This window comes from Rattus rattus, chromosome 3 (assembly GCF_011064425.1).
Source record: "Rattus rattus isolate New Zealand chromosome 3, Rrattus_CSIRO_v1, whole genome shotgun sequence".
In the NCBI taxonomy this organism is placed as follows: Eukaryota; Metazoa; Chordata; class Mammalia; order Rodentia; family Muridae; genus Rattus; species Rattus rattus.
In genome coordinates this window covers 7206587-7219398 of record NC_046156.1, presented here as the reverse complement: position 1 = coordinate 7219398, position 12812 = coordinate 7206587, and the positions used below count along the sequence as shown (strand labels likewise).

The 12812-nt window shown below is 43.3% G+C and overlaps 1 protein-coding gene across 2 annotated transcripts in view; it reads left to right on the top strand.

Moving 5' to 3' along the window:
- The window catches only part of Slc44a5 (solute carrier family 44 member 5), a 65317-nt gene that overhangs the window by 26810 nt on the left and 25695 nt on the right, over positions 1–12812 (top strand). For both annotated transcript variants that reach the window (XM_032897124.1, XM_032897125.1), the window contains exons 4-7: positions 4390–4515; positions 5611–5671; positions 8404–8527; positions 8826–8909. In XM_032897124.1, coding sequence (XP_032753015.1) covers positions 4390–4515; positions 5611–5671; positions 8404–8527; positions 8826–8909 — 395 coding nt within the window. The remainder of the gene's footprint in view (positions 1–4389; positions 4516–5610; positions 5672–8403; positions 8528–8825; positions 8910–12812) is intronic.

Here is a 12812-nt window from a genome sequence, read left to right as displayed (position 1 = left end):
GTGAAGGACTATCTTCCTACTCTTTCTTCTGCTGTACCACACACACCAAAGTCCCTATAATAAACAAAGAGTCACGTGTTTATTTTCATAAATGGTTTCCTAGATTATCTAGGATACAGATGTATATGTATATGATGTATATATAACAAACATAGTATTTAAACCTTCAGTACAACTCCCAGGCATACAATTCTTATTCATAATAGTGTCAATCACCTGAACTGATGCTATAACAATGAAGAATGATGTTGAAAGTGCCCTGTGAAACCCATAGGGCTCTCAACTCAGCTGGATACAGCTGCAGCTGTGCATTTTGCACTGGTCAGCCCTGCAACAGTGCATTCACAGCTCAGGCCCTGCAACAGTGCATTCACAGCTCAGGCCCTGCAACAGTGCATTCATAGATCAGGCCCTGCAACAATGCATTCACAGATCAGGACCTGCAACAGTGTATTCATAGATCAGGACCTGCAACAGTGTATTCATAGATCAAACCCTGCAACAGTGCATTCACAGATCAGGCCCTGCAATAGTTTATTCACAGATCAGACCCTGCAACAATGTATTCAAAGCTCAGGACCTGCAACAGTGTATTCAGAGTTCAGGCCCTGCAACAGTGTGTTCATAGATCAGGACCTGCAACAGTGTGTTCATAGATCAGAGCTATCTATATTCTATGCATAATATTTGTGTCAATTGGCAGCGTGGTCCAACATATGTCATAAGCCCTTGAATAATGGGCCAGCATCAGTTCGGATACCCAGCCTCGGTGTGACCTTCTTTGGCTAATTATATCTTGATTGCTTCTAATCAACATCCCATTTGAAGTGAACAACTTGGTCTGATAGAGGAAAAGAAGAAAGCAGTTGCTATGGTTTGTTCCTGTTGTTTTAAGCTCACTTATGTTTTGATTGAAGTCTGTTATGATTCTCTCTGACAAACTACCTTTTCCATTTAATTGCTTTATTCTTCATGTTGCAGAGGCACCAGTGTGTGTGTGTGTGTGTGTGTGTGTGTGTGTGTGTGTGTGTGGTATACATTGTGTGCGTGCATTTGTAAGTGCAGAAGTGTAGGGGTCTCAGGAGCAGCACCTCACAGTATATGAATCTCAAGAGAATGTTGGCTCTTTGAGTTTTCACTTTAATAAATGCACCAAAATGTATCCATCTTCTTCTGTCTTCCGCCATGTTATGAGCAGAGAGTCAAAGCTAGCATGTGGCTGAGGAATCTCCTAACATGTTTGTGATTTATTCGGCCTGGCTCCAATCAGAGTGAACTTTCCCCATTCACATTGATAATAACTTTGACCTTCTTATAAAACATGTGGATGTGTTGGATGCTGTCTGTGTCTCTATAGACAGCTTTTCAGCTTGGGACCATCTGTGCCTCTGGGTGTGTGTGTGTGTGTGTGTGTGTATGTGTGTGTGTGTGTGTGTCTGCGTGTGTGTGTGTGTGTGTGAGAGAGAGAGAGAGAGACAGAGACAGAGAGAGAGAGACAGAGAGACAGAGACAGAGACAGAGACAGAGATAGGGAAAGAGAGAAAGAAATGGAGACAGAGGGGGCAGAGAGTGCACATGTGTGTGAGTGGATAAAGGGCAGTCTTATGGAGAGGGCTTGTTTTATGCTGTCCGACTTCTAGAAGGCATTGGACTCCTGTGGCTATCACACAGCATTACTGAGGGACTTGAGGCATGCATCAATCCTCCTACTGAGTTGTGTGGTCAACACCAAGTGCCCTTGTAGACAGTAGAAATATGTCAGAAAGCGAGAAAGCTGCTCACTGAGCAGCCGTGCTCTTGCCGAGCTGAGTGAGAATAGTTACCAGCACTTTGACTGGCCATTCTTCTCTGCATTATTTATAACCTCCTGCAAACAGAAGTTTCTCTCAACAGTGCTGAGACAAGTACTAATCTATGATATAAAGATGTAAATATAAACATTTAAAAGCAGTTTCACAACACATCCATTCAGAAAAACAGCAGTAGTCACTCCCCCATCCTACTCTGGGCCTGTGTTTGATGCCTGTGCATCTTTGAACAGGCTTATAGGATCAGGTTTGAATTCCCTCCTCCAGAGCAGGCTTCAGATCCAATCAGAAAGCATCTGATTACAAAACAGCCATGCCGCTAATGCGCCAGTGGGCACATCTTTACAGTAATGTTTTAATTTATTTATTTTTATTTCATATGTATTGGTGTTTTGCCTGCATGGATGTCCATTGGGCACATCTTGATGGCCGGTGGACATCGTAGCTCACAGGGTCATAGATGAGTAAGACATCCCAGCAACGTGGAAGCCATAGATGGTGCTGAGGATAAGTTATTGCTGACTGATCGGCTCTAAGCAGGGCGTCCACATCACCTACTGGAAGAATCAGAGGAGGTGGCAGAAGTGTGCACAGAAAGAGTGTAAGAGAAAGAGGATGAAGAACATTGCTCTGGAATGCACTCTTCTGGACAAAACATGGCAGCTGTATTCCATCGCAAGGAGGAGAGGTTCATGAATCCTCTCCCCACCTTGAAGCACTATTAACAGTTGATGGTTGGGTGCATGGTGAGGAGTCATCAACAATGTAGTCACTGGTAAATTGCTGATGGTGGGGAGAGAGAAAAGGGGGAGTGGAGAGTTCAGCAAGGGTGGGAAGAAGGCGAGAAAGAAGTCACAGGGTATGAAATCCATGATATCATTATATTAAATCAATTATATCAATGATATTAAAACATTGAAAAGGAATAATTACTAATGGGTTGGCAGGAGACCATGATCAGCCTGGGTCAGGGATTTCCAAGGGAAATCACTTTGACAGAGTCGTTTATTCCTTTTTAAAATCATAAAAATCACAGCAAAACCATCCAGACTATACCTCCCCTCCATGCTCCTACCATTTTTTAAATGGAATTACAGGTTGGAGTGCTGTCACTTTGTTGTGGCCCCGTGGATGACCGCAGTAACCTGGTTTGTCGGTGATGTGCTCTAAGTCCATTAGTGTAAAATAAATTGTACAGGTGACCTGGTTTTTGGCTGACATGCCCCAAGTCCATTTCTGCAAAGTGATTGCATCGGTGACCTCTCTTGCCCATGTCTACACAGTGTTGATAAGAGACTTCGTGGTGATTAATTGTGGCAGATATCTAGACTTGGCTTATTTCTCATGGTGACAAACTGTAATTATGGTTTCGGAATTATGGGAAGCTCAAAGGCACACCGGTGAACTAACAATTGTGAGACCGAACCAAAGCCGTTTTATTCATATAGAAAACAAGGCAAGATTCTAACCTAGAATGTGCATAGCCTCAGCCATATCCTGGTGCAGGCAATTCTAAGAAAACACCTCACTAAAAATCATTAAAGAGGTCCTGGGTTCACGTCCTAAGCATCCATGTCACGTGACTCACAACCTTCTATAACTCCAGCTGCAGGGGATCTCTACACTCTTTGGGTACCTACATGCACATCCCACCTATTGACATGCATCTACATGAGTGCGCACACACATGTACACACACACAAATAACAAAAACGAAAACATTTAAAAGAGATTTTTAAAAAAATTCATCATTTTCCTATGGTAGAAATCCCCAAATCTGCACATAGAACTGTCCCTCACAGGTACACGCTGAATGGATATAAAATTAGTATAATCCAAGCGAGGGGAGCGGCTATGATATCACCTCATGCTTATGCAAAGTATTACTACCTGGAGAATCTGAGTGGCAAGCGTGTGGAGGAGACTTCCGCTTCTCAGAACTGCTTTTGGATCGACATTTATCAAGTTAAAAATAGATCATCTAGAACTTTTAAAGTCTACCCACACTTACACCTGTATGCGTGCATATGCTATACACACACATATGCACCTTTCACGGGCCAGAATCTACGTGTGAAAGAGGACACACTGGTTTGCCTTCTGAGTTTGGGCTGCCTTACTTAACATTACACTCCCCTAGACAGGTTGGTATTAAGTCATGAGGAGGGATGGGAGGTGGGAAAAGGGCACGTGGGGCATGAAAAAGGAAAATAGGGGATAGAAGCAGGCAGAAGGGGCAACTGGATGGGGCGGTAGGAAAAGGAGAAGCATGAAACCACTTGGCTTGACAATGCTAAAATGGTCTCTAATGTAGTATATGCTGATTTAAAGACCCAAGCACAAAATACCACCACTGTTTAATATCTTGTTTCCAAGAGAACAAGAAGTCCAGGTTGGTAGCATTCTATAGTCAACTTAATTTTACACAATAATACTAAAAACATGATTTAAGTCACCCAGATGGAAATTGGTGCTTTCCCTCTTCATGCTGGTGAGGAGCTCAGAAGCCCATCCAACCTCTTGTAGACACCCTCTTGGTCTATTCCATTCAATCTCTTCCCTATTCCTCTCTGGTCCACAGATCTGTGTCTCCAGGTGCCCAGAGAGATTCCTGACCTACGTGGATATGCAAATTTTGAACAAAAAAGACAAAAACTACTGGGAATACTATCGGCAGTTCTGCAAGGCCCAGGCCAGGCCTGTGGAGGTGTGTGTACTCAAGTTCACGCCTGGAAGGAATTCAGCTGCTGTTTTGATCTTACGTGGAACAGCCCAAGTTTGCTGTTGGAAAAAAAAAAAAAAGCCCAGATCTAGAAAATGAATGTGAATGGTGTTACTCTAGTAAAACACAAGTTTACCTGGACACTCAAAAGAAGTTAGTGCTCATGGTGTGTCACTGTGAGGACACACATCAAAACATGGGATGTTCCTGGTATAGACTGTGTAGACAGAGAAACACAGCGCTCATGCTATATTACTCTGTACACTCGTGAGATAGGAAAGACTCTTTGGTCTGCATAGTGAGCCCCAACCAATGCATGACACAGAGATTCTTCTACATCTGGATTCTTCTATAGACGCCAGCTGACCAGAGCTAGGATCTTATGTCATCTAGAATCGTCATTACAAAAGCATACTGCTATGCGGCTTAGGTGAGGTGGATAGCTCCCTCATAGCTATCCACCTCACCTGAATTTCATTCCTGACAAGGACCCCAACATGATAGGAAGAGAAAACTGAATCTGGTAGTTTGGGATCTCCACAGGTGTGCCTTAGCATGCATGGTGCACACACACACACACACACACACACACACACACACACACTGAGAGAGAGAGAGACAGAGACACAGAGAGACAGAGACAGACAGAGACAGAGAGACTAAAATAGTGCAATAAAAATGTCTACACCCACCCTTACCTAGGTTAAACATCAAGAGATTCAAGAGATTTCTAAAGCTTTACCGTATTAAATACTGTTCACTGCTTGTTACGTTATAGAAAATGCTGTTTTTCTAGAAAAAATTAAGGATCAAAGATTCAGACTATGACTAAGATACCTGCACAGGTATGTCTTGCTTTTGTAGGATCTTGGCTTTTTATCTCTGTTGCTTCGTTTAGAGCTTTTACAGGCATTTTTTTTAATAACAAGGATTTTTATGTGATAATCTTCTAGTTACTGGAGAAATGATTTGGGGAAATGAGATGTGGAGTTGAGACTTGAAGCTCACCATTTTGATACAGAGAGTGGAAGCAGTCATTGCTGGCTTTGAAGTGTTAATACGCCCTCCCTTCCCTTCCAGACTCTCGCAGACCTTCTGTCCAGTGGTGACTGTCCTCTAGCAGTGTACCCAAGCAGACCTTGTAAGTGCTAACTATTTTAGCTTTGAAAAATACAATCTACAAAAATGGGATTCAATTTCCTTATTTCACAATTGATAAAACCAAGGCTGAGAATGGTCCTGTCCCTGCCCTGAGAGCCCAGAGTCAGTTAGGAGGACTGTCGCCGGTCATACCTGTCTGCATTCCAACTGGGACATTTCCACCAGAGCTCTGTGAGAACTGGTGTTTTGCTTCGTAAGCACCTTGGAAAGTGTTAGGATTGGTTTTAAGAAGACACCGTTGTGATTATATGTGTCCCTACAAGCATTTGCAGAAAAATTTCCAACACAGTGTTCATCCGGAGTAAGGCAGAATGATTAATTAATACAGAACACAGGAAGCATAGATGGTGGGAGCCAGGGGAAATGAAAAGTTACAATATCCAAGGGCAAGAGATCATGAAATCATACAGTGTGTTTGGAGAGGAAATACCTTAGACCTAATAAATAAAGTGGATATGTGTAAAATATCCAGCAAAATGCCAACTGTTGCAGACATTATGATGGCAAGCATATAGAAATTAAAATGAATCCCAGAAATCACTTAAGGAAAATGGCCTCAAAGAAATATACCAAAAATGTTAAGCTGTTTGCCAGAGGAAGTGAGAAGAGAGTGAAATCTGGCATTTTCTCTGTCTTTCCTGTTTTTCTATTCCCCAATTCTTCCACGAGTTCTTCCAAAATAGAAGAAAATTAATAGGCACCAATCTCAGTAGAAAGTCAAGAACGTTGAATTAGCTGTGACAAAGCCCATGTGTTGAGTGTCCCCTTCATCTTCTGTGGTCCACTACAGACCCTGAGGCAGAATTGCTGGTCCATGTGAGAACTGGCAGTCACCAGGAAGCCCTAATGCCAACTGTATACGGTCAAGAACAGCATTGAGACTTTTTATGGGAAAGGGGGAAACAACTGTCCTCACAATCATATTTTGGTTAAATCGCATTTTAAAATGTACATTGGGGATGCAAGATGAACAACTAGCCCATAACCTCCCATAGTCTAATGAAGGAATGAAAGAGATTAAGGTCAACATTACAATCGGCTTCTGTTCTCCTTAACAGAGGATCAGGTGTACCAGTAAGTGGCACAACGAACAACTAATAACGTGTAGTCCTTAAACCGTTTACAAGAGGAAACAGAAGAGAGATGGGCAGGAAAGTGGTCAGCAAGACCACACAGTTCACTGTGGGCACCTGGTCAGCCCGGTCAGCCTGGTCAGGGAATCATTTGTAGTTTTCCTTCATATTTTCTCTACCTTCCAACTTTACTCTGAGTATACTAGTTAATGGGTGCTAGCAGATCGGAACTAACTGCCAAGTACTACATAAAAGACTGCCAGGGCGTCTTCTAGGTGGGAACTTAAACTTATGGAATAGATAGGATCAAAAACACCAGAAAAAAATGGGGGAGAAGAAATATCCTGAGCCCTACTATATGCCAAGAACCCCACTGGGAAATTAGTAGGGTGACTTCATCTGGGGAGAGGGGAAAGCAAGGATCTGGTGACTGAGAGGGAGTAGAGAGGGATTATAGAGGCTGCCATCTTGGATCTGCCGCAAAGGGGAAGGAACAGGAGAAAGACAGGGGCAATATAAAAGAAATCATCTATGTCATCACACTTTGACATGAACAGATAAGACAAGGAAATCTGGGAAGGGATTCATAAAAATGTTCATCCCCTGCATCCGGTGCTTCAATACTTTAGGCTCGAGCTCCACATGTAAATTAGTGACACTACTTACAAGAAGAAAATATGAAAATTACCTCTCCACGTCTGAATTCTCTTATCTTTTCACTTGAAATTCAGGCTCTAATATTTCAAAAAGACATTTGCTACCCAGCACTGCACCAAACAGGTAAAGAAAGATATGTATAGAGCTCAGGATTCCGTTTAATCAAAATGAGACCATGGATGACCATAGATTCAGAGATTGAACCTTTCTCAGAATTCACATCAGTGTAAGACAACCTAACGGGCCCCATCGACACTTTCCGTCCTTCAGCAACAGGAAGCTAACATCTCTGGCAAGGAGGGAAGTTACTAAGAATTCACCAATGGAAGTCCAGTCTTCACAGGAGCTGGAAGTTTGAGGTGGATCTTGCTTCTCTGGGGATCATCTACAAATCTCTAGTTTCCATAATTTCATTTGAGGAATTCTGAAAACTACTTTTGAAACGGGCTCTCATATGTCCTGGGCTGATCTTGGGCTCACTGGATAGCCAAGTGTGTCCATACATTTCTGCCGCCCCTTCCCCAAGTACTGAGATTACAGATGTGTGCTAACACATCATTCAGTGTTCAGGACCGAAGCCGAGGCTTCACATGGGCACTCTCCCTACTATGCTGCCTCTCCAGCCCCGCTAAAGACCCATTAAAGCAACAGCCCTGCATCATACCAGCAGCTGTAGCTCTTCTATTAGCGTGGGTTCAGCACATGTGCTGTGAGCTAATGACGATTAGCCTGTGCGTCTTACCTGTGCGTTTGGCACATCTTTATGTGTAAGAGAATGAGTGGGTTGGGATGTGGCCTTCAGATAAACTGTTTCAGTTTCCATCTCCATCTCACAACCACCAGAAAATCCCGGAGGTGTCGATAAAGGACAGTTAGCCGTCTCTCCTGAGCGCATTTCACACTGTAGATCACAGACCGGTTTTTTCAAAAGGAGAGACTAGTAAGCAAAGGGGTTGACTGTGGTTCTTCCTCTCGTTCACAGTTCTGCAGAGATGTGTCCCTGACTTTTCAGCCATCAATGGTAACTTGACTTTAGAAAGCAGGATGCACTTTGAAGATGGAAGTGGGCAGAAGAGGACCATGGTAGAACTCAGGGAGGCTGCGAGGTAGGTTTGCACTTCAGTTTGACATGTCCTGTTGTTGTACAAAATGTTAAAGTGTGCTCGGAGCTCCGGGGAATTACTTACGGGCTGTGATAAATGTATCGATCATCCTTGAGGCATCCTGAAGCGACAGTCAGTAGACTGCTGTGGCTAGTAAAAGGGTCACCACGGCATATGTCGTCTAAGACCATGCCTTCAATAGAATCTTTCAGAGTCTCTTTTATTGTAAGAACTTTTTTCCTCAAATATTAACTGAAAATGATAATTAATCAAAAATAAACTTTTCCCTCGTTGAACTCAGTGGCATTAGTGACGTGATTGACGCCCGGGCAATTGGGCTGAAGGTGCTTGAAGACTATTCGACATCGTGGAAGTGGATTCTCCTGTGAGTGAGACTCTCTGTACTCTTCTCTAGCTCCTTCCTGAGGATCTGTGTAGAGTTTTTAAGTTACTTGTTCTTGTTAAAGCTGAAAAGTAGACTCAGCCCTCAGGATCATTTTCATTTTCACATGTGGTTTAAGGACAGGGCAAAGATGTTTGAGAACATTGCCCATAAGACTGTAAGGTTCGAGTTTATCTATTAATTTACTAGTAGAACGGGTACATGTGCCAAGTACCCGCCACAGGGTCTGGGGTCCTGTGTCCTCCTCTTCATAAGTCACAGAGGGTGGGCATAGTTTAACTTCCCTGGTTCTTTTCCCTGCTGTGTCTCTCCCTTGACCCCAAAGGATCAACTGTAATTTTTAATATGTTCTTCGCATGACAGTCATTACCACTTAAAGTCTGTTCTAGTTCTGAGAAACACGTATGAAGGTAGAGGTTTAGATTTCCAGATGTAAGGTTCGTATTTAGGAAAGTTGAAGAATGAGGTTGCTGGGCTCCTGTCTGCAGGCATAACACAGTATCATCGATAGTGTCGGGTACTGATGCTTGCCCATGGCATGCATCTCAAGTTGGGCCTGTCGTTGGTAGGCCATTCCCTCAGACTCTGCTCCATCCCCTGTCCCTGAACGTCTTTGTAGGCAGGATAAGTTTTGGGTCATAGGTTTTGTGGGTGAGTTGGTGTCCTTATCCCTCCACTGGGGGGCGTCATGCCTGGCTATAGGAGTTGGCTACTTCCGGTTCCATATCCCCACTGCTAGGAGTCTCAGCTAGAGGCAATCCCATGGACTCCCTAGAGTCTCCCCTGTCCCATGTCTCTGGCACGTCCTAGGGATGCTTCCCATGCCCATCTGCCATTGGTTTCTGGTCTCTCTCCCCCACCCTCTCTATGCCTGATCCCCTCTCCTACCCTCCCTCCATCCACCCCTGATGTCTTTTATTTCCCCTCCTGAGTCAGATTCAAGTACCCTCCCTTGGACCCTTCTTGTTATTTGGCTTTGTGGTTCTGTGGATTGTAGCATGGATATCCTGTACTTTTTAGCTAATATCCACTTATCAGTGAACGCATACCATATATGTCCTTTTGGGTCTGGATTGCCTCACTCAGGATATTTTCTAGTTGTTGTCTGCAAAATTTAACGATGTCCTTGTTTTTAATAGCTGGACAGTGTTCCGTTATGTAAACCAACCACATCTTCTTTATCCATTCTTCGGTTGAAGGAAACCTAGCTTGTTTCCAGTTTCTGGCTATTACGAATAAAGCTGCTGTGAACATGGTTGAGCAAGTGTCCCTGTGGTGTGATGGAACATCTTTTAGGTATTTGTCTAGGAGTGGTATAACTGACTGTTCTCTGAGAGGCTCCACCCAGCAGCTGACGAAACAGGTGCAGAGGCCCAAGGCCAAGCATCAGATGGCGCTCAAGGAGCCTTGTGGTAGAGTCAAGGAAGGGTTGAGGGGCTGGAAGGAGGATAGGGACTCCAAAAAAAGACCAACAGAGTCAGCTAAAGTGAACCCTTGTGAGCTCCCAGAGGCTGAACCACCAACCAAAGAGCAAGCATGGGCTGGATCTAGTCCCCTCCCCCATATATGTAGCAGATGTGCAGCTTGGTCTTCATTTGGGTCCCTAACAACTGGAGTGGGGCCCGTTTCTGACTCTGTTGCCTGCCTATATATCCTGTTTCCCTAACTGAGCCACCTTGTCTGGCCTCAGTGGAAGAGGATGTGCCTAGTCCTGCAGGTACTTGATGTGCCAGGGTGGGTTAATACACAGATGGTCCTCCTCCTTCTCAGAGGAAAAGGAGAGGGGAGATGAGAGGAGGGGCTTTTCGAGGGGTGGAACTGGGAGGAGAGGGAGGACTGCAATCAGGATGTAAAGTGAATGCATAAATTAATTAATGAATTTTTTTAAAGCATGGGGTTGCTTTCCTGACAGAGGCAAGTGTTACCTGATGTGTCTCAACCTGTGCTCTCCACTTTTATGCCACTGTCTGGAGCTGAGGAGCTTCTGTGTTTCCATAGTGACCAGAGAAAATGTTAATGCTTGCTTGGTGACACCAAGGTGCTTTATAACCACATCAGTGCATCTTCTGAAGCACACTCCCATCTCTTTCTTGAATGGCCCTACATATTACCTGTATTTTAAAGACAGGTGCTTAGCAGGTAGAGAGATGGTACAGTGGTTAGGGCTCTTGCTGCTCCTTCAGAAGCCCACAGTTCAGTTCACTTTGAGCACCTAACCAATTGCCTGTATTCAAGGGTCTGGTGCTCCCTTCTGGCCTTTGTGGGTACCTACATACAGACAGATACATAGAGACACACAGAATGGACACACACTCACAGACTGACAGACACACATGCACAAACAGACATATACAGACACACATGCATACATACAGATACACAGAAAACACACAGGCACATAGACAGAAGACATACTCACACAGACACAGACACACATACAGACAGACACACATACAGAGACAAGACACAGAAACAGACACACACACACACACACACACACACACACTCTTTTTCTGTAGTCTAGGCTGACTTGGATATCACTGTGTAGCCATGGAGGATAGCCTTGAATTCCATCCCCCAGTTTCAGCCTTCCAAGCTCTGGGTTTATAGGCACCAGACTAATTATAGAGTATAAATGTACCAGAGAGCCTGCCACCCCTTGACTGTGAAATCCCATGTCTCTGTTGTGTGACTTTTCCTATTTTCCTGAACCCTTCTTGGAGTCCGGGGTCATACCACGCAACCCTTTTAATTTTGTTAAGTGCGAGCTCTAGCCTGGGACTTTTTATATGCCGGAAGAGCATCCTTCCACAGAACTGTATCTCCAATTCTTTCACTTCATCCTTTAAAACCAGTTTAGTGACACTTACGAAATATCTATTACTTCTCCCATTTTCCTCATATCTTTTGTGTATATGTGCTCACCTCTATATACACATAGTTACTTATCTTTCACATAACATCTTTCATTTTGTATTTTATTTACCTGATTCTTTCCTCTGATAAACTGACAGTTGTTCAGGTTTTTTTTTCTTTCTGTTTTTTAAAACTGTGTCTCCCATAGCCAAAGTTGGCCTAGAATTCCTCATCTTCCCATCTCTACCATACACATGCTGGGATTAGTGGCATGGGCTACCATACCCAGCTAAACTATCAACTCCTTAGGATGACAACTGTGACTAACTCATCTCTGTCTTCCTAGCTCAGTTTTATCTTTAGCTTCCTAGTTTTCGCTTCCTAGCATAGTTCTTAAAACATAGTAGATATGCAGAAATGCAAGTTCAGAGACAGTTATAGAATTAACAGTAAAACAAACTAGATACCACATCTTTAACCATAAGGAATTTAGTTGATTTAGCACTGTATTTGAGTGAAAATACTAAAGAATAATTTCCATAAGTGAAGAACTAGTTCCGTGTGTGAGGCCTTACTCATTCAATGTTCTGTCTGCAACAACTCCATAGTCAAAGTTGCAACCTACACCTGGCAGTAGTTAAATCTACTTTCTCACTGTGGAAAACAAATGTCACTGGGTAATTTCTTTAATTCTTGTTTTTTCCTACACTTCCTTGGTTACATCTCACCCAAAACACATTACACCTATGTCCACTCCACACCACTTACATCCCTGTACCCTAAACACTTCCCTTTATTTCTAGCTCTTCTGCTCCCAAATCTTTCATAAATACCATTTTAAGTATTCCCTTTGGATCATACAATAGAGTAATCCATCAACCATATTTAATTTTTAATCCTTAAAGAATCTATAGTTTCAAGAGGGAAAGGCTTTTAAAGTTAAAAGCATGCACACTCCTTCTTTTTGATACCACACTGTCATCTGTTAGGTGACAGACACTATGACGGGTCTCTTAGAAGATTGCTTTT